This window comes from Miscanthus floridulus, chromosome 9 (genome assembly GCF_019320115.1).
Source record: "Miscanthus floridulus cultivar M001 chromosome 9, ASM1932011v1, whole genome shotgun sequence".
In the NCBI taxonomy this organism is placed as follows: Eukaryota; Viridiplantae; Streptophyta; class Magnoliopsida; order Poales; family Poaceae; genus Miscanthus; species Miscanthus floridulus.
In genome coordinates, this window is record NC_089588.1 from 123,740,218 (window position 1) to 123,762,518 (window position 22,301).

At 44.3% G+C, this 22,301-nt stretch overlaps 1 protein-coding gene, 2 non-coding genes and 1 pseudogene across 3 annotated transcripts; all 4 read right to left on the reverse strand.

The window, feature by feature from the left end:
• Positions 1-11,056: 11,056 nt before the first annotated feature.
• On the reverse strand, positions 11,057-14,803 carry LOC136482859 (uncharacterized; annotated as a pseudogene).
• On the reverse strand, positions 14,207-14,336 carry LOC136484568 (small nucleolar RNA Z206). The gene has a single exon (XR_010766081.1). It is a non-coding gene; the product is annotated as a small nucleolar RNA Z206 (small nucleolar RNA).
• Positions 14,804-19,483: 4,680 nt separating the features above from the next.
• On the reverse strand, positions 19,484-20,887 carry LOC136482858 (uncharacterized). The gene is made up of 2 exons (XM_066480033.1): positions 20,466-20,887; positions 19,484-20,381 (listed from the first exon to the last, which is right to left on the reverse strand). The coding sequence occupies exons 1-2, from the start codon at positions 20,885-20,887 to the stop codon at positions 19,484-19,486; spliced, it is 1,320 nt and encodes a 439-aa protein (XP_066336130.1).
• LOC136484566 (small nucleolar RNA Z206) lies at positions 19,764-19,886 on the reverse strand. Its single transcript, XR_010766079.1, has one exon. It is a non-coding gene; the product is annotated as a small nucleolar RNA Z206 (small nucleolar RNA).
• Positions 20,888-22,301: the final 1,414 nt, after the last annotated feature.

A 22,301-nucleotide genomic window follows, 5' to 3' on the forward strand; every position in this document is an offset into this window, starting at 1 on the left:
CTGGCAACGCGTATTTTATTTTTCTCAATATTTTCCAATGCCTTGAGACGAATCAAATGTAAATCTTCCAATTCATCCATCATCAGATTCTTATAATCTTCTTTTGCCAATTCTTTCTGTAACACAACTCGCCTTGAATCTAACCGTAACTCCCATGGTAGTACAGCATGATGCCCATAAACCAGTTCATAGGGAGACATTTGAGTGGATCCATGACAAGCCATTCGGTAAGCCCACAGTGCTTCATTAAGAACCAAGTGCCATTTCTTTGGTTTCTCATCAATCTTCTTCTGGATAATTTTAATCATAATCTTATTTGATGCTTCTGCCTGACCATTAGCTTGTGCATAATAAGGAGAAGAATTATACAACTTAATCCCCATACTTTTGGCAAAGTCACAAAATTCTGAAGAAGTAAATTGAGTTCCTTGATCAGTTGTTATAGTCTGAGGAATTCCAAATCTGTGAACTATATGTTCCTTAACAAAACTGATCATATTCTCTGACGTTACCTTCTTCAAAGGGATAGCCTCAACCCACTTGGTGAAATAATCCGTGGCCAAGAGTACAAATTTGTGTCCCTTACTAGAAGGAGGATTAATCTGACCAATTAAATCTATACCCCATCCTCTGAACGGCCAAGGCTTAATTATAGGATTCATAGCAGACGCTGGAACTTTTTGAATATTGCCGAATTTCTGACAATTGTGACACCCTTTGTAATATTCAAAACAATCTTCCAACATAGTTGGCCAAAAATAACCAGTTCTTCTAATTATCCACTTCATCCGATAAGCTAACTGATGTGCACCACACAATCCTTCGTGAACCTCATACATCACTTTCTTGGCCTCTTCTTGACTTAAACATTTGAGCAATATTCCATCGATGGACTTGTAATATAACTGATCAGCAAGAAACACAAATTTGAGAGCTTTGTACCTGAGTTTTCGGGAAACCTTTTGAGATGGATCTTTCAGATAATTGGTAACTTCGTATCTCCAATCACCATCTACTTGATCAGTATTTAAAACATCTTCTTCCATAGCAAAAACTTCCCGACTCTCTCGATATCCAGAAGCAGCTTGAGCTAACTTATTTGCTTCTTCATTGCACTCTCTAGGGATATGATGCAAGGTCACTTCCAGAAAATTCTTCAAAAGTTCTCTACACTCCTCATAATATTCTCTTAATACATTGTTCTTGCATTCATACTGACCATTCAGTTGATTAATCACCAACTCAGAATCCCCAAAGATTTCAACAGCATCAGCCTTTACTTCTATAAGAAGCCGAAGCCCTCTAAGCAATGCTTCATACTCTGCCTGGTTATTAGTAACATGAAAGTCAATAGGAACCGCATACTCAAAAGTCTTTCCTTGTGGGGAAATCAAGAGAATACCAGCACAACCACCTTTGTTACAAGATGATCCATCAAAGAACAAGGCCCAAGGCACAATGCTTATCGCCTCAACAGAAAGATCCCGATGTTGGGTAATAAAATCGGCAATAATTTGACCCTTTACCGCCTTAGCCGATTCGTATCTTAAATTAAATTCTGACAATGCTAAAATCCATTTGCCAATTCTTCCATTCAAAATCGGCATTGATAACATATGTTTGATTACATCAAAACTAGAAACCACCACGCATTCGGAATTCAACAAATAGTGCCGTGATTTGGTACATGAGTAATATACACACAAGCAAAGTTTTTCTGTAGCCGAATACCTTGTTTCTGGGTCTAGTAGTTTTCGGCTAAGATAAGCTATGACTCTTTCTTTTCCTTCAAACTCTTGCATAAGGGCCGATCCTATTGTTAGGCCATCAGCCGCCACATACAACTTAAAAGGCTTGTCAAGTTGTGGAGGTACCAGCACAGGTGGTGCTTTCATATATTGTTTGATCTCATCAAAAGCCTTTTGTTGTATGTCACCCCATATAAATTTTTGATCTTTCTTGAGTTTTAATAAAGGGGAAAAGGGTAAAACTCTTTCTGATAGATTGGATATGAATCTTCTTACAAAGTTGACTTTGCCTAACAATGATTGCAATTCTGTGAGATTAGTTGGCGGCACAACTTTGTCTATTGCTTCCATGCTCTTTTTCCCAACTTCAATTCCTCCTTTATGAACTAAAAATCCCAAAAACTCACCAGCCGAAACTCCAAAGGCACATTTGTTTGGATTCATCTTCAAGCCATGCTTTCTTGTGCACTCTAGAGTCTTTCTTAAATCGGCTAAATGTCTTTCATGATTTCTAGACTTGACTACTACATCATCGATGTAGATTTCTACAATCTTGCCAATCAGTTCATGAAAAATATAATTCATAGCTCTTTGATAAGTTGCACCGGCATTCTTTAACCCAAACGTCATGACTATCCACTCGAACAAACCAATATGACCAGGACATCTGAAAGCTGTTTTCGAAATATCTTCTATTGCCATAAAAATTTGGTTATAGCCAGCATTACCATCCATAAAACTAATGACCTCATAACCTGCTGCTGCATCTACCAGCAAATCGGCAACTGGCATTGGGTAACCATCCATGGGAGTAGCCTTATTAAGATTTCTAAAATCTATGCAAACTCTCATTTTTCCATTTTTCTTGTATATCGGTACTATATTTGAAATCCACTCTGCATACTTGCATGGCCGAATGAAGTTTGCTTCTATTAACCTTTCAACCTCCTTCTTCACATCGGCCAATACTTCCTCTTTGTATATCTTCCTTGGAGGTTGTTTATAAGGACAAAATCCAGGTTTAATGGGTAATCGATGCTCAACAATGGAACGATCCAATCCGGGCATTTTCGTGTAATCCCAAGCAAAACAGTCTTTAAACTCTTTCAACAAATCTATCAACTTTGATTTATATTTTGGGTCTAACTTTGCACTAATATACATCGGCCTTGGCTTAGAACCATCACCAACACTAATTTCTTCCAATTTATCAGCCGACATAAAACCACGTCCCAACTTTCCTTTGTTGCCATCGACAGGATTTCCCATTAAAAATTGCTATGAGAGCCGACTGCTTGGATCGGCTGTTGGCCCTCGCTGAAAACATTTACAGGACCTTCTTTCCACACTTTTCCAGAGAAACAATCGACGCCCTCATATTCCCAATAGGTAGATTCTGTGGCAGCAACACTTACCGAATTATCAGCATGTACAACTTCAACATCATCTCCAATCCATTAAATGAGAATTTGATGCATAGTTGAAGGAATGCAACAATTAGCATGGATCTAATCTCTGCCCAAGAGTAGACTATATGCCCCCTTGCCATCAATGACAAAAAAGGTAGTAATAGTTTTTGACCCAATAGTCAGCTCGACATGGACAGCACCTCGGGTATCGGAAGGATTGCCAGCAAAGTCCCTAAGCACCATGTCAGTTTTCAACAATTCTTCATTATTCATCCCAAATTTCCTGAAGGTAGTATAAGGCATGATATTGATAGCAGCCCCTCCATCGACAAACATCTTAGTTAAAGGCTTGCCATTGACATATCCCTTTAAATAGAGTGGTCTCAAGTGACGATTCTTGATTGGTTTATCAAAAACAGCCTGCTGTGTTAATACAAGCTGAGCCATCAAATCCTGACATTCACTTTCATCAAAATTAGAGTACACCTCTTCTTGGACATCTTGGGTTTCGGGATCAAAATCAGAGTACACCTCTTCTTGGACATCTTGGGTTTCGGGAGCTATAAATTCTGATGGGAGGAAGAAAGCCATACAAGCATTAGCCGAAGGATTACATCCATCAGGCTTCTTTTTTGGACGCCATATTTGTTTTGTTTCGGTAACTTCCAGCTCTAACTCCCTATTCCTCAACCGTTGCACTCTTCTTTTCTGACTTTTCCTCAGACCTGGAGGACATCACTGTCCTTTTTGCCATACATATTTATAGAAGTCAGCTTCTTCATCATGCACTCTATCATGAATCCAACCTGAACCTGCAACTCTTTTCCTTTGCTGACTCTCAAAGCCACCTATTTTTAAACGCCGATCATCCTCAGAAACCTTCGTTCCAAGTCTTTCATAGACGGGACGGCGGTTGACTCGAGATTGCCTATACTCGGAATACTGAGCACTACACTCCGGACAATTATTTCTTGCAGGCAACCTCAAACCTTCATTCCAACAATGCCTAAAGAACGAACAACCCCAATGAGACTGCTCCTGTTCTGTCATGTATTCTTCTTGCTCCCTTCGGTATACTTCTTCCTCATACCTCCGGCGTTCTTCCATAAACCATTGCTTCTTACAGTATTCCTTCTCTTGTTCCCTCTGCCACTTGTTTAGCAAAATACGTGATGTAACTCTGGGTTCGGAAGTTTGACTTTTCTCGGTTCGGCTATTCTGAAACCGAACTCGTTGCTGCAGCTCTCTACTGGTGACTTGCCGATCCGGGTCAACAGCACCACTCTCCTTTGCCCTATCAGAAGTCAATACCTTCACCTTGCCTTTACCCTTGAGATCATTGGCAGAGACCATATTCATAGAGAAAGAAATCATATTTTGTGGAAAAGGCTGATCATCAATTTTCATCTTGCCATCAAACCTCAAATGTCCCTCTTGGATAGCTTTCTGGATTCGTATTCTGAACACTCGGCAATCATTGATAGAGTGAGAATTAGTGTTATGGAAACCACAATACTTTTTGTCTTTCACTCCTTCAGGACGTAGCATAGGATGTCCTTCTGGCAGCTTGATGCGTCCTTCCTTTATCAACAATGCAAAAAGTATGTCTGCTTTAGTAACATCAAAATCATAGGTTCCCTTTTGTTGTTTCAACCAACGTTGACTAACTTGAGTGGGTTCCTTTGCCCAATTTAACTCAGCTGCAGCTATTTCATCTTCATCAATATACTCAGTCGCTTCATCCAAAAAGCCTTGATACACCTCATTAGTGGCATTGTTTTTCTGAAAGCGATTATCTCTCCTGAATCCTTGGGCTTGATTACTCATAGCTGCTAAACGCTGTGCAAGTTGGCCAAGATCATCAAACTCTAAACCGAACAACTTCTCCCTGATATTCAGCAACATTCCTGCTATAGCTATTCCAGGTAGTTGATCATCTGGTAAATTTAGAGAATAACACATATTCTTAGTCTCCCTAAATCTGCGAAGATACTCCAATGGTGTCTCATTTGTTCTCATCCTCAGACTCATGAGATCAACCAACTTCTTCTCATTGGTACCCGTATAGAAATATGAATGAAACTTCTGCTCTAGTTCTGCCCACGTACCAATGGAATGAGCTGGTAGAGATGTGAACCATGTGAAAGCTGGTCCTGTAAGAGACAAAGGAAAATATCGAATCCTCCAAGCTTCATCTAAAGCAGCTTCTCCAAGCTGCATTAAGTACCGACTGACGTGCTCTATGGTACTAGTATCATCTTGACCAGAAAACTTGGTCAAATCTGTTGGAGGCTTCACCCTTGGAGGCAATGCCACTCTGTTGTACCATTCTGGATAAGGAGACTTGTATGAATAGGATTGATTCTTTGGCTTCAAGCCGAACTGATTTTGTATCATATCAGCCATCCTGTGCATCAAAACATCAATGCTTGGATCCTGATTTCCTTGTACTTGCATTCCAGAAGGTAATCCTGAAACACTTCTATACCCTGGATTTGGCACAGCATTGATAGCACTGTAATCAGTAAATTCTTGATATCCATCTCCATACATATTCCTCTGCAATCTGTTTGATGCTGGAGAAACTCTATAAGCTGAAGGTGGCACTTCTCCTGTGGTACCAAATGTCACCTGACCATAGGTGGGATGTGATTGCTTTTCAGTGTGAGTCAATCCACCTATATTTGAAGGCGACGCTACTTCTTTTCCAACAGGCTTCTCTTGATGCTTTGGAACATTGAAAAGCGTCGGCCCACTGAGTGGTCCAACATTTTCTTCGAAATATTTATCAACCATTGGACTAAAAGTACTGATCATGATTGCTCGAAAGGTATTCAGGAAAGCTGTGTGATGGTTTGTCATGGTTTCTCCCATAGCTTTATAAACTAGGGCTGCCATCTTCTGAGCATCCTCCTCTTCAGTGTAATCAGTTTGATGCGGAAGAAGAACCCTTGGCATTGACTGCTTTTGAAACACTTTATTGCTCTTGTTTTTGGAAAAAGACATCAAGCATTTCCGTTGGTATTGCTCACATGCTTGTAGCACTAAATCCTTGTAATTATCTGGCAATTCTGCCATGCTTACATCCAGAACATGATCATTGTTGATCTCAGATGCCATCTTGAACTAGCAGATTGTCCCACCGGGCGTGCCAAAAAGTGTGTTGACACAAAATGTGACGCACTGTGCCTCACACACAGCAAGCCGAAAAGCGTAGCTTCAATCGGGTTCCCGGGTGCTTCGTTATCCGGAAGCGTGCCAGTCAGTTTGACCTGAAAACTAACAAGGGATAAAACAATTAAATGTCAAACCGGAACATGTCGGGTAATACCAGACAGTTCCACATATACGGCCCTGAAGCCACTTACAACGACATACAGCTATAGAGAGCTGTCTGCCAATGAGTTCATAAACCGTTCAGCTAATCGTAAGATGAATACACGTTGAGACCTGATTGCCGAATACACGTGCATGGGAAGACATGTTTGAACAAGTGAAATTAATTATGAGTTAGTGCATAACCAAGCTCGGCAGTTCAGCCGAATTGGGGTCCATGAAGAAGGAACGTGCAAATAAAAACGATTAAACTAATCTAAAACCTGCGTCTGCCGCACGACACCTGGTTTTGTTAAAGCTTAAACATGATTAACATGCATGAACCCGCAACATGTGACAACCTAGATTAAAATAATTCGGCCATTATGAGCACACTATCTAGTTGCAAAGATATTATGAAAAAGCAATGATCGTTAAAACACGAATAAAACCACAAGAGAGAGAAGGCCGAACAATATCAATCTAGATTGGGCAGAAATGTGTTACAAATATATATATATATATAAAATATTCCGTAACATGCAACACTGGATAACTTAATGAATCTATTTAGATTTTGCCATATCTAAAAGAGCCGATAACTATCTTGCTTTTACTGAGCATATTGAGCAAACGCCTGCCGCACGGTATCTACTCATAAACAAAGCATAAGCAAAGACTTCTTGATTGTCAAACAAAGATCCGCCGCACGACCATTGAAAACAAACAAGACTACTTGCATCATGTCTAAATCCACCGCATGATACTAAACATGATAACAAGGTTGTCGGAACTTACGGAGGTCGACGGATCGATGACTCCTCTCGAAGAACTCGACGACACGACAAAAGGACTCGAAAGTTGGCACGGGGCTGGTTGTATTGATTTGGTTGTGAACCCTTATTACAATGGTCGAGGGTCAATATTTATACCCTAGACAAAACACGAGTCCTGGAGGACTACGATTTACAAAGGAACCTTAAAATAAACTTGGAAACTCACGATTCCATACCCTAAACTCTTAGAGTCCTTTACTATTACAACTTTCACTTTTTCGACCGGCCTTGCCTGCCATCTTTTGTTTTTCCCAAATGGAATCACCGCCTTCTGGAATAACCGACCGCAATGCATTTAGCCGACCGCTTGCCTTGTTTGCCGAATACCCTTCTTCCAGCATGTAGGTCTACCTGTCATCTTCCAGAATCGACCAAAATCCAGTGTTAACACAATCCTCATTAGCTTATATGTTTGTATACATACTTGTAACGTTCACTTTTGGATACTAAAAAGTTATATTTGCTAAAATAATTCGAACAGGGCATTTAGGTTCTATGTCACTATTCATCATGGAAGGCATGATCCAGCAAGGAAGGAAAAGCTGGCTATAAAAACACTATGTGCAGTAAGTGTAACTTACTTCTTCAGTACTCCGTTACATGGCTGTCAAAAGCATTACTTAACATTTTCATATGCAAAACACACAGTGCCCCAAGCAGAGGCCTGGGAGTGTACATTGTGGATACTATATATGTTCTATGATGATTAACACCAGTGCCTACAGGAGACACCCCTTAAGGGTAAGTTTGAACATCTTCACCCGTAGTATAAAAACTTTGTACATGGTATCAAATACTAAACCGAAACTTGTTCTCTTGTAGTGGAGAGAAGAGAAAGGAACGAAAAGAGACCCATGCAAGGATGACCAACTCTTAGAGCTCGTCGGCGACCTTTGCAACTTCATATTGGACCAGATTGTATATGTCAGAGGTGCCTACCATGACCGAGAGTCTGGGTTAGATACAAATCCTCAGTATCATCACCTTCATGAGGCTGAAAGGCTAGCTCTAGGACGTTGATAAGAATATATATGGAATTTGTATATTTAATGATGGGTTGTATATATTCTTATGAAACACCTGCAAACATACAAACGAAACACCTGAAAACACATGAAACATATGCCTGCAACATGCATATAGATCTACTTTTGCAACATTCGTCTAGAACGGATGAAACATTTGCAACATTCATACAAAACACTTGCAACATTCGTCTAGAACAGATGAAACATTTGGAACATACACTTGAAACATACGTGTATAGCCATTACAACATGTGCAACATCCCGATCTACTTTTGCAATATCGATATACAACACTTACAACATACCTCAGAAACAAATGAAACACTTGAAACATACTATTGCAACATGTGCTTTTAGTGTAGCATCTACCTGCTGCCTGGACGAATGGAGACTCATCGACGCGGAGCTCGACGTCGGCATAGAGCTCGAAGCCACTGAGTGACACGAAGGTCGCCGGTGTGGATCTCGTCAGCTTCACGGATCTCAACAGGGGTAGGGGCAGGCCATGGAGCATAGCCGTGGTGGGAGGCGCGAGTCCAGGAGCAAGCTAGCAAGCGGCGCGTCAGTCTCGCCGTGCGCAGCGTGGATCGGCGGCGGGGACGTGAGGGGGGCAGCGCGGGGAAGGATGAGGTCATCGTAAAAATAAAATTATAGATTTTAAATTTTATGGAAATGGTAAAACATAAATAGATATGTATCATTCTCGTCGTTCTTTTTCATGAACGTTTGATAATTTTTTCACTCATTCCAACGCACATGTCCATTTGCTAGTAAAAAAACTCCAGTTTCGACGAACAGATAGGTAGCTTCAGTCCTCACGACATTTTGGTCACTCCCACTTGGCTCTTATCTTGTCAGTATGCCTGAATTCACAGGTGAGTGCCACGGTGCCATCCATCCTCCAGCAGCACAAACCTCTCCACCAGCAAATAGGATCCAAACTTGGTCCAGTGACCCAGGCTGTCGTTGCGCCTCTCTGTGCGCTCGATCCTCTCCTCATCGCCATTACCGTCGGCTGCAACCCACCGGCCTCCCCTCTGAAAATTATTGATTAATAGTGGTGAGCACCTCAACGTTCCCGCAAAAGTAGTATTAACAGAGGCAGTCATTCTTAGCGTTTATCTCTAAAAATCAATTTTTAGAGACGAGCATCTCTATAAATAGTTGCATCCAAAAAATAATTCATAATTTTCTTGTATGAACTCGGATGAAGACAATCTTCATATTAAATTTGGAGTTCTCACCATGATCTATAACTTTATAGTTGAGAACTTTTTCATCTGAAGCTGTTTAGAGCCCAAAATATTGTTTCTAAAATAATAGATTTTGAAATTTTAAATTTTAGACCACCTCGGATGCTGACATGGTCTATACCCGAGTTGTAGTTCTCGATACAATCTATAACTTTGTATTTGATAAGTTTTTGATTCGAAGTCATTTAGAGAACCATATATATATGTGTGTTTTATGTTCAAAGATTTTGAATTAAAATTCAAAATTTCTAAACGACCTTGAATTTTCAGATAGTTAATATCAAAGTTGTAGCGGCCGACGTTCGTAAAGTTAGCAGGGTTGCCACGTTCGTAAAGCATTGCGAATGACCATATCACCCCTTTCCTCTCGACCTCCTAACCGCCCTTGACCACAACCTCTGGTGCGCTCCTCAGCATCGTCGTTGGGGTAAAGGTCTAGGGAGCTGAGGGGCACGAACTGGTGGATCTATGCTTGATGACAACCGACAGCTCTATCTCTTCCACGTGCTCTCTCTCTCACTCTCCCCACGTCCTCTTCTTAGGAAGAAGCGGTATGGCGACAATGTGTGGCGCGGCATTCGATGAGCGCAAGCGTGCGAGACCCTAGTTGTGGCAAATAGCTGGGAGCCGAGGACAACATGGTCATGGTTGCGCCACATCGACAGCACTAAAAACTACCGCAAGCGTGCTCGCCCTCGTCTAGGTCATCCTACGAGGACCACTGAAACACCCTGTATTTTTTCCTCATGCTAAAATTCACTAAGAATTTGAACTTTTAGAATTTCACAACAAATTAAAACTTGGTTAGTTGATTTTCTGCAAAACCACTTTGAATTTTTTTTTCCACAAACCTTGCATTAAAAATTCACCATCTGCATTTTTTGAGTGTTTGGGTGCTTTTGTCGAATTTATTTGTGGCACCAGAAATATTTCTTTAATTTCCGAAACAGCTTTTCCCCAAAAACTCGTAGTCCCCCTCATGCCTAAATCCTCCACACATGGCTTACTTGTCCTGTGTACGCCGGCCCAAATTCCCTTCCCTTCGTTGTGCACCTGTGCTAGGTCTCCGCGTGGTCGCGTGGAAGCCACTGATGTCTGATGGAAGCAAGCACGCCACAGCAGCACGATCAGCACACGAGTAAAGCTCCCATGGCTGCCGGTAAATAAATAAGCTCTCCCTGGCAAGATATTTTCGCCGCACATGCATGCACCACGCTGGCCCAGCGTTCGCGTCGTCTTCCCGGTGTCCGATTCTTAGTAGCGTCTTCGCAGCTCGCGTGTGCACGTGTGGACGATGCACTACTGCCACCTGCGGCACTCACACACCAACCGTCGCCGTGTGGCCATGGCTGCCGGCAAAAATCCTCTGCCCACTGAGATTTTTCTTACCGCCACCGCCTTACTGTTAGACGAGCTCGGCTATAAATAGTCGGCCGGCAAGCTGCCTTTCCCCATCGAGCTCCGGCTTCGACCATTCCCCCTTCCGAGCTCGCTCCCTCTGTGCTCCTTCTCAGCACCGCCTCCCTTCTCCTCGACGCAGTCGGCCAGGGTTGTCTCGGTTCGCCGGCACCTTCGCCTGGCTCCGGCATCGCCAACCGCCACGCCAAGTCCCGGAGCGAGAACCCCTGCCTGATAACATAACAGCGGCGCCTGCATCCGCGCGATCGGAAGCCGCTTCGCCGACGCTAGCTGTGGCCACCATACCGCCGGAGCTGGACCACATCCCCGTCGTCGCTCTGCTCTGCTCCTCCCCTCTGCTTCCTCTCTTTCTCGGTCGGACACAGGAGCCGTACGTGAGGAGAAGACAGGGATAAGCCGTCCGCGTCGCCAGGACTAATAGCACCGCGCCACGTCCACTTTCCGGTCCCACGTGTCATGGACAGTGCATCCACCCCTTCTCTTTTCTTCTCGGTGTAGACCCGGCTCTCATAGACCAAGCAGTAGTACGGGGCCGACAACACAGCACCCAAGCCGGTCTATAGAACAGTACTGGCCACCCAGCCCACCAGCCCTGGCCCATGCGTCAGTCTCATGGCCGAGTAGGAAGACGTATACAAACGGCAGCCGCTGTGGAGTACCCAATCCTAGTTCTGCTTATCTTCATTGGTACCACGAGGAGAATATCGCTGTTTTGGAACCCCAGCTCTAGTAGATACTTTGTTGCCTATCACCTTGCAGATCTTTGCCGCCAAGGTTGCTCTTATCCTCTCGGACAGATGCTTGGCCGTTGTTGTAGCCGGTTCACCTTGTGGATACTTTGCCGCCGTCGCTGTCCTATGTCCCCTCTCAGGTAGATACTTTGCTGCCAATTGTGTACGATCCTCTCTCTTTGCAGATACTCTCAGGCAGATGCTTCGCCGCCAATGTTGCTAGTTCTTTGTCTTCTCTTGGTGGATGCTTTGTCATCATGGCTTTTGTCCACTCTCTAGGGAGCCTTTGCATTCGTGTTTCTTCTCGTAGGTTTTTGACTAGTAGTGTTTGGGGTTGTGGTTTCTCCCTCGATGCTGTTCATTCTTTCTTTTTTCACTTTGGTCGGCTTTCCTGCCCCCTTTAGTTTCTTTTCTATTTCATCCTTACTTGTGGCAATCTGTGGTTCGCGAAAAAGGAGATAATTGCGAGATAGACACATGTAAAAGATTGAATTTCCGCCCACGAGATGTGGCCTGTGCGATGTTACGGGTGTAGTGTATCTTTTGTTTAAGCTAGCAGCCCCTGGACTGCCTAGTGCTGTAGTTCTTCAGATCTGTGGGTTCGTCAGATGGACACTCGAAATGATGTTGATAGAACTGGACCAGATCTTGTTCAGCGAGACTCTCTCCTTTAAATCCAAGGAATTGGCTCGTGCTCATCACAGAGTCAGTTTTAGAGGTAACTTGGATCACTAAAATTCTATCAAATAGATACCTCTGATCGTGAGTAAGTTGAATAGGGATCCTAATCCAAATCCAAATAGAAAACAATAAAATTAGAAATTAGATGGATCTTATCTAATCTTATTTCTTATCTAAATATTAAACCTCGAAGAGGTTTTTGACTTTTTTCACCGAGTTATAATTTTATTTTCCCTGGATCCAAACATAAAACACCCGTCACATTTTTTCCACGTTCGTTTTCCATCCATCCGACCCTTCTTTTTTTCTTTCCTATGTTTTTTACACGTATGGTTTCTGTTTTTTTTCACGTCCAGTTTCCATCTTTTTTCGTCTTATACTTTTTCCTTTTCTCCACGTTTCACGTTCGATTCTTGTTTTTGTTTTCTTTTTACATCTTTTTTTTCTAGATTTGCTAGTGTTCGGATGTTCGATCTGGGCGCTAGCGTCAGGACGTTTCCCGCATTGGGAGTGAACACGCACCTAGTGCGTCTGGCCTGCGAGGGAGCGCACCAGTTCTGGTCCCCCATCGTCGACGCCACCCCAGACGTTATCCGCACCGCCGGCGGCTTCCCACGCGCAACCCATGTGCAACACTGAATCTATTTTTGAAATATTCAGATGCAACAGTTGCAACATACAAAAGATGACAGATAAAACACTTGAAACAAGCGTCTGAAACACTTGCGAAAACGACTGAAAAACATTTGAAAGCCATGACAAACATATGTAACATCCAGATGAAACACACCTGCAAACATACAAACGAAACACCTGAAAACACTTGAAACATATGCCTGCAACATGCATATAGATCTACTTTTGCAACATTCGTCTAGAACAGATGAAACATTTGCAACATTCATACAAAACACTTGCAACATTCGTCTAGAACAGATGAAATATTTGGAACATACACTTGAAACATACGTGTATAGCCATTACAACATGTGCAACATCCCGATCTACTTTTGCAACATCGATATACAACACTTACAACATACCTCAGAAACAAATGAAACACTTGAAACATACTATTGCAACATGCGCTTTTAGTGTAGCATCTACCTGCTGCCTGGACGAATGGAGACTCATCGACGCGGAGCTCGACGTCGGCACAAAGCTCGAAGCCACCGAGTGACACGGAGGTCGCCGGTGTGGATCTCGTCAGCTTCACGGATCTCAACAGGGGTAGGGGCAGGCCATGGAGCATAGCCGTGGTGGGAGGCGCGAGTCCAGGAGCAAGCTAGCAAGCGGCGTGTCAGTCTCGCCGTGTGCAGCGTGGATCGGCGGCGGGGACGTGAGGGGGGCAGCGCGGGGAAGGATGAGGTCATTCTCGTCGTTCTTTTTCATGAATGTTTGATAATTTTTTTCACTCATTCCAACGCACATGTCCATTTGCTAGTAAAAAAACTCCAGTTTCGACGAACAGATAGGTAGCTTCAGTCCTCACGACATTTTGGTCACTCCCATTTGGCTCTTATCTTGTCAGTATGCCTGAATTCACAGGTGAGTGCCACGGTGCCATCCATCCTCCAGCAGCACAAAACTCTCCACCAGCAAATAGGATCCAAACTTGGTCCAGTGACCCAGGCTGTCGTTGCGCCTCTCTGTGCGCTCGATCCTCTCCTCATCGCCATTACCATCGGCTGCAACCCACCGGCCTCCCCTCTCCATCTCCGACTTCATCCTCTTCCACAGCACTGGGTCCAGCCCCACACCTCCCACGGTGGTCCCCGCCACCGCCGCCGCTGGTCGGAACCACATCGCACCGCTGTCCGTCTGGGGACAGCCTGGTTGTACCACGGTCGTGCCACCCAGAAGGGCTGTGAACCGGCGCACAGTCGCAGTCACATCTATCTCCGCAGCCATGGTACTGCTGCTCCCAGTCCCATCAAGGTGGGTGTTCTCGCGGCTGTATATCTTCTCCCAGCTCTACTCCATCGTCATCTTGTATTCCGGACCTGGTCGTTGATGCGGCGCCGCCCGTCGGCCTTCACAAACAGGAACGGGACATACCATCTGCCGACGACGACGGCAACGGCAGGGGCGACCCGACGCTGAGGCTGTCGAGGTCTGGCATCTGGTCTCGGAGAGCAGAGTCCACCCCTTGCGCGTCGTCGTGCAAGGGGTACTTAGGTTTCGCCATGGCGACCACCGTCCAGCCCTTATTCATAATGTAGTGTGGCGGGATACCGTCAGAGGCGACAGCCGATGCCTCGAAGCCTTTGTCATGCTGCACCTGCATCTGCTGGTAGACGTCGCCATGGTCAAAGGCCCTAGGCTTCTCGTGGGCGGGGAAGGAGCAGAAGCAGCACTTGGTCGCGTCCTCATCCTTGGAACACGTAAGGATTAATTAGTATCTATCTATCTATTTTTACAAAAAATCTTTCTATTTATGTATTAATTAGCATCTATCTATTTTATCTTTTTTAATGAAAAATTTACTGTTGATGCATTTAGTATATATCTAGCTATATATCTATCTGTCTGTCTGTCTATCTATTTTTATAAAAAAAATGTTATTTACGTATTAATTAGTATCTATCTATTCTACCTTTTTAATGAAAATTTTACTGTTGATGCACTTAGTATCTATCTAGCTATATGTCTATCTATCAATCTATCTATCTATATGTTCTATGCCTATGTTGATTACACTGTAAAATGATGTTTCATGTCTCGGCCCTAGAAAACTTGATGTTTTCGCTCGTGGACCATAGGTTGGGCCCATATCAGCTTGAGGTTGCAGCATGCATGTCCCCATGCATTTCTTTTACTTAATGGATTAATTATTCATTAATTAGCATGGTTCAATTTCAATAAATAGGGATACATGGATAATTTACATTGGGCATAAATTTCTATAACAATCCTAAAACATCAAGTACTTTGGGATGGAGGGAGTATATTTCGGGATGAATGTAGTACTAACAGTATTAGCAAGCCTCACTACCGCAAAAACAATTTGAGGAGACAAATCTAGAGACCATCTTGGTAAGTGGTCACGCTGCCTCCAGGGAATTGTCCGCCTCTGAAAATCATTTACAGAGGCAGACGTCCTAAGGCGACGACCTCTGAAAATTATTGATTAATAGTGGTGAGCGCCTCAATGTTCCCGCAAAAGTAGTATTAACAGAGGCAGCCATTCTTAGCGTTTATCTCTAAAAATCAATTTTTAGAGACGAGCATCTCTATAAATAGTTGCATCCAAAAATAATTCATAATTTTCTTGTATGAACTCGGATGAAGACAATCTTCATATTAAATTTGGAGTTCTCACCATGATCTATAACTTTATAGTTGAGAACTTTTTCATCTGAAGCTGTTTAGAGCCCAAAATATTGTTTCTAAAATAATAGATTTTGAAATTTTAAATTTTAGACCACCTCGGATGCTGACATGGTCTATACCCTAGTTGTAGTTCTCGATACAATCTATAACTTTGTATTTGATAAGTTTTTGATTCGAAGTCATCTAGAGAACCATATATATGTGTGTGTTTTATGTTCAAAGATTTTGAATTAAAATTCAAAATTTCTAAACGACCTTGAATTTTCAGATAGTTAATACCAAAGTTGTAGCGGCCGACCTGATCTACATGTCATCCCAAAGTTAGCAGGGTTGCCACGTTCGTAAAGCATTGCGAATGACCATATCACCCCTTTCCTCTCGACCTCCTAACCTCCCTTGACCACAACCTCTGGTGTGCTCCTCAGCATCGTCGTTGGGGTAAAGGTGTAGGGAGCTGAGGGGCACGAACTGGTGGATCTATGCTTGATGACAACCGACGGCTCTATCTCTTCCACGTGCTCTCTCTCACTCTCCCCACGTCCTGTTCTTAGGAAGAAGCGGTATGGCGACAATGTGTGGCGCGGCATTCGATGAGCGCAAGTGTGTGAGACCCTAGTTGTGGCAAATAGATGGGAGCCGAGGACAACATGGTCATGGTTGCGCCACATCGACAGCACTAAAAACTACCGTTGCACCGCAAGCGTGCTCGCCCTCGTCTAGGTCATCCTACGAGGACCACTGAAACACCCTGTATTTTTTCCTCATGCTAAAATTCACTAAGAATTTGAACTTTTAGAATTTCACAACAAATTAAAACTTGGTTAGTTGATTTTCTGCAAAACCACTTTGAATTTTTTTTTCCACAAACCTTGCATTAAAAATTCACCATCTGCATTTTTTGAGTGTTTGGGTGCTTTTGTCGAATTTATTTGCGGCACCAGAAATATTTCTATAATTTCCGAAACAGCTTTTCCCCAAAAACTCGTAGTCCCCCTCATGCCTAAATCCTCCACACATGGCTTACTTGTCCTGTGTACGCCAGCCCAAATTCCCTTCCCTTGGTTGTGCACCTGTGCTAGGTCTCCGCGTGGTCGCGTGGACACCAGCCACTGATGTCTGATGGAAGCAAGCACGCCAGAGCAGAACGATCAGCACACGAGTAAAGCTCTCATGGCTGCCGGTAAATAAATAAGCTCTCCCTGGCAAGATATTTTCGCCGCACATGCATGCACCACGCTTGCCCAGCGTTCGCGTCGTCTTCCCGGTGTCCGATTCTTAGTACCGTCTTCGCAGCTCGCGTGTGCACGTGTGGACGATGCACTACTGCCACCTGCGGCACTCACACACCAACCGTCGCCGTGTGGCCATGGCTGCCGGCAAAAATCCTCTGCCCACTGAGACTTTTCTTACCGCCACCGCCTTACAGTTAGACGAGCTCGGCTATAAATAGTCGGCCGGCAAGCTGCCTTTTCCCCATCGAGCTCCGGCATCGACCATTCCCCCTTCCGAGCTCGCTCCCTCTGTGCTCCTTCTCAGCACCGCCTGCCATCTCCTCGACGCAGTCGGCCAGGGTTGTCTCGGTTCGCCGGCACCTTCGCCTGGCTCCGGCATCGCCAACCGCCACGCCAAGTCCCGGAGCGAGAACCCCTGCCTGATAACATAACAGCGGCGCCTGCATCCGCGCGATCGGAAGCCGCTTCGCCGACGCTAGCCGTGGCCACCATACCGCCGGAGCTGGACCACATCCCCGTCGTCGCTCTGCTCTGCTCCTCCCCTCTGCTTCCTCTCTTTCTCGGTCGGACACAGGAGCCGTACGTGAGGAGAAGACAGGGATAAGCCGTCCGCGTCGCCAGGACCAATAGCACCGCGCCACGTCCACTTTCCGGTCCCACGTGTCATGGACAGTGCGTCCACCCCTTCTCTTTTCTTCTCGGTGTAGACCCGGCTCTCATAGACCAAGCAGTAGTACGGGGCCGACAACACAGCACCCAAGCCGGTCTATAGAACAGTACTGGCCACCCAGCCCACCAGCCCTGGCCCATGCGTCAGTCTCATGGCCGAGTAGGAAGACGTATACAAACGGCAGCCGCTGTGGAGTACCCAATCCTAGTTCTGCTTATCTTCATTGGTACCACGAGGAGAATATGCACTCAGGTCTAGATTGTTCTTGCCTTATCCAGTAAGTTATATGCACTCTACTGATACATAAATAATATCTTGATATCGTAATGCAAGTGAAGTATTTAATAACTTCAAATAAATATGACAAAAGATCATTTGCGTGCAGTACTCACAACCACAATATTAACTCCTAGTAGGTGGGGTTCTCCAAGTGTTTTGACATTTAAAATTTAGTATAATTTTTCTCTACTAAATGCCTCCTAGTATGATTCACACATGCTATGACTAGTTGTGGTGTTTTATTACTACTTAAAAACACTAGGTGAATTCCACCATTTTGGTAGTGATTAGGCTGTTGCGAGCAAACAGATGACTTTATTGGATCCAAGACCGCACGTCATATAGAAATATAATTAAATTCCTGTCTAGAAAGACAACAACTCATATGCATAATAGATATCACATTATTGTTTTTATGATCTCACGTAACAATTTTTTGTTGCTGATGCCAAGTCTATGACGATAGTTGAACTGGACATTAGATTTCAGTGCCATCAAAGAAGATATCACGTCAAATCCATAGTATATACTCTCTCCATCCTATAATATAGTGCATTCTAATAAAAATTTTAATACAACTTAAAAGAACACTCCAATAAGGCAGGTACCCATGGATTATTCCAATTAAGCATTTTCTCCTCGGATTATGATTTCATTTTTAATACATTTTTCCAGATCTAGACATACAGCCTGTTCGCTTGCTCATACACGATCGTGGATTATAAGCTGGAACAGTATTTTTCTCTCACACCAAACCAGCCAGCAGTAAATAATCCACGATCGTTTATGACGAAACGAACAGGCTAATAGTCATTATCTAGAATGCATTATATTTCAGTACAAATTTCAGAAGTCAGAATGCACTGTATTTCATGATGGAAGGATTACGAATTCCTTCACGCTGCTACATAATTCTTTTTGACATATATTAGAAAGAAATATGTGGCACCTAATTATTGCGCATGATACTGTCCATTGAAAATGTACTTCTATATTGTGTAATGGTACATGGAAAAGGTCAAGAAGATTAGCGTAAATTTTGGCTTTTGCAAGGGTAGTTGTCTTTCCTTTCACAAAGCAGAAAAGCTCTGGGAAAGTGTGCATTGGCACTCTACTATCCCAAAGGTCCAACAGCTTTGGGATGTCTCTGCCAGTTTTTATTCGCTGCCCGTATTCAAATAAACATGACACATTTGTGTCTTTTTAAAATTTTAGCCCACGTAGGAGCATATGGGGTCAGCGACTAACATACATAGAGGGTTTGGTGCTGCCATGAAACACAGCTTTTTCTGGACTTTGACTAAACTTAAATAGAAGATCCAAGACTCAAGAGACAAGCAAACTAATTAACACCACCACGAACATGAGCACAAGCTATACCAAAAGTACCCAACTTGCTAGCCGAAAGCAAAGGACAACAATAAGATATATACGGACTCCCTAAAAACCACAACTGATGAACCTGAAACGAGGTAGTCCATAGGCACAAAATTTGACTCCAATTTTGACGAACAGATAGCTTCAGTGGTCATCTTCATGTACATTTTGGTCATAGCCACTTGGCTTTAATCTTGTCTGTGTGCCTGAACTCACAGGTGAGTGCCACGGTGCCATCCATCCTCCTGAGCACAAACCTCTCAACCAGCAAATAGCACCCAAACTTGCTCCAGTGGCCCAGGCCGTCGTCGCGCCTCTCTGTCCGCTGGATCCTCTCCTCGTCGCCATTGCCGGTCGCCGCAACCCACCGGCCTCCCCTCTCCACCTCCCACCTCATCCTCTCCCACAGCACCATGTCAAGCCCCACACCTTCAACAGTGGTTCTCGCGGCCGTCGCTGGTCGGAACCACATCGCCCCATCATCCGCCTGGGGCGCGCCTGCTTGTACCGGGCTGGTGCCGCCCAGCAGCGCCGTGAAGCGCCGCACAGTCGCAGTCACTGCGATCTCCAGCCTGGTACTGCTGCTCCCAGTCCCTTGAAGATGTGTGGCGTTCTCCCGGCTGTATATCTGCTCCCAGCTCTGCTCCATCGTCATCTTGTAGAACGTGCTCTTTCGGACCTGGTCCTTGAGGAGGCGCTCCCCGTCGGCCTTCACGAACAGGAACGGGACATACCATCTGCCGACAACGACGGCGACAGGAGGGACGCCGAGGCTCCCGAGGTCTGGCATCCGGTCTCGGAGAGCAGAGTCCACCCCTCGCGCGTCATCGGCGAGGTTGTAGTACTTCGGTTTCGCCATGGCGACCACCGTCCAGCCCTTCTTCAAAAGGTAGTCTGGCGGGATACCGTCCGCGGCGACCGCCGCTGCCTTGAAGCCTTCGCGATGCTGCTGCACCTGCATCTGCTGGTAGACGTCGCCGTGGTCAAAGGCCCTGGGCTTCACGTTGGTGAGGAATGAGCGGAAGCAGCACTCCGTCCGGTCCTCCTCCTTAGAGCACGCCGACACCTTCCTGCACGGATGCATGTCACATGTCAGTCAGATGGTGACTGAGATTGAGACATCGATCATCCTCGGCCGAGATGTATGTGCTCACCCGGTGTGCTTGCCGTCGACCTTGACGACATAGTAGCGGCCGGACGACAGCGGCTGGCCGATGACTGGCACGAACATGACATAGTCTGGTGGCGCCACGTACCTGCCGGCGCCCGGAGCCCTGCCGCCGCCGGAGGGGTCATCTAATGCCTTACCTAGAATCTCCGAGATAACATCGATACATTTCCCGAAACCCTCCAATGGATCAGAGCTGTTGCCCTGCTTCACGGAGAGCTGCCGGTTCTGCGGGAATGGGAGACAGCGCACCCTGGGATCTAGGCACAGGCCACAGCAGAGCGTACTCGCTTGCTCCGTAGCCTCGTCGAGCACGACGAGGAACCCTGAGCCCGGTCCTTCAGGCGGTGGCTCTGCCGTGGCCTTGGGGTCGGCCAGGTACCTTGACAGAGGCCTTGTTACGTACATTTCTTCTCCTAGCTGCTCTTGATCTGGATGGCTTTGTCGTCTCAGAGATGGGATGTCCTTGGAGTCTTGGTAGGCCATATATAGTGGGCTGCAAGTAGGATGAGCAAATGCCAACTCGATCGGCAACTTGCTGGTGCACACATGAATGCCAGTTACGTCCCTACCTTGCATGTGATCTAAGACCACCGGGGAGACCACCGAGGAGATGTATGTACCATATAAAACGCATGAAAGCAACGACCCTTCTTGTATCTAGTAACCTCGGAACATGGAACGAAAGTAGCAACACTTCTATACAAATATATAGCACCATCAAGTGTTGTTGCTTCTGTGTTCACGAGAACAATTTTCATTTTCCCACCATCAACTTGCATGGTAGTACGTGAACTGAGCATAGCTTAACTAGTTGAATTTGTCCACTCTAGTTGAGTCATCGACTTGACACTGGCGCTCGCATTTTACTAGACTTATTCTAGAATTTAATACCATTGTTATTGTACCCGCGGACAGCGAGGCTCCTATTGTGACCATCAATTTTGATATATGCCGGTTCAATCTTAGTTCTTCGGAGGTTTTTTTCATAGAGGTAAGGTGAGTATGCCTCTATATATTGAGTGTATGTGTCTGTATTATGATTCACAAAAAAAAATCGCATGGTATTATGATTTTCAAGCTTTAAATACTACAAAACAGGGTACGTTCTCCAACTATAAAAGCCAGTTAAATTTGGTCATCACCTATATTCAGAAAGGATTTCTATTTTAGAAAAGTAATACTGACAGTTGGGTTCTCGAAAGATTAATCACCAATTAATTTTGAATTAGCAAAATATGAAACATACTAGTCTATTTAGATGTATCTTGAATTCATTTCTTTGTGCTTATAGTGTTTAATTTCTTGTAGTCATGCTCATTATTTATTTAAATAATTGCTTTCCAGTGTACAAGACTTGGGAACTGACCAAGAAGCAGACGTGGCAGTAGACAGATGGGGAATATGACACCAACCTGAGAGATACATACCATTACCCCACTGCATGTACAGATGTATAGATCGTATTTAGCAATTATATGTTTTAAACAAGGAAGTGTCTCAAACATCATGTAACTAACTAGTCTACAATCAAAACAAGGTAGAGTGAAAACTGATAATTTAAATAATATTAGTTATTGTTACAAGCTATGACACAATGGGGACATGAACTAATACGATCCAAATAATTAAGCACGAACACATAGATAACATTTTGGAAAAAAATGGATACTAGTCTCATGTTTTGTGTTTAAAATAAATTATTGTGAACTTTTAAGTATTAAACCATATTTTTATTAAAATACAAAATAGAAACCCAGCTTGAAATGGTATGGTTTTGATAGCTGTAGTGTGTCTGGTATCCGATTTCACTGTTTGAACA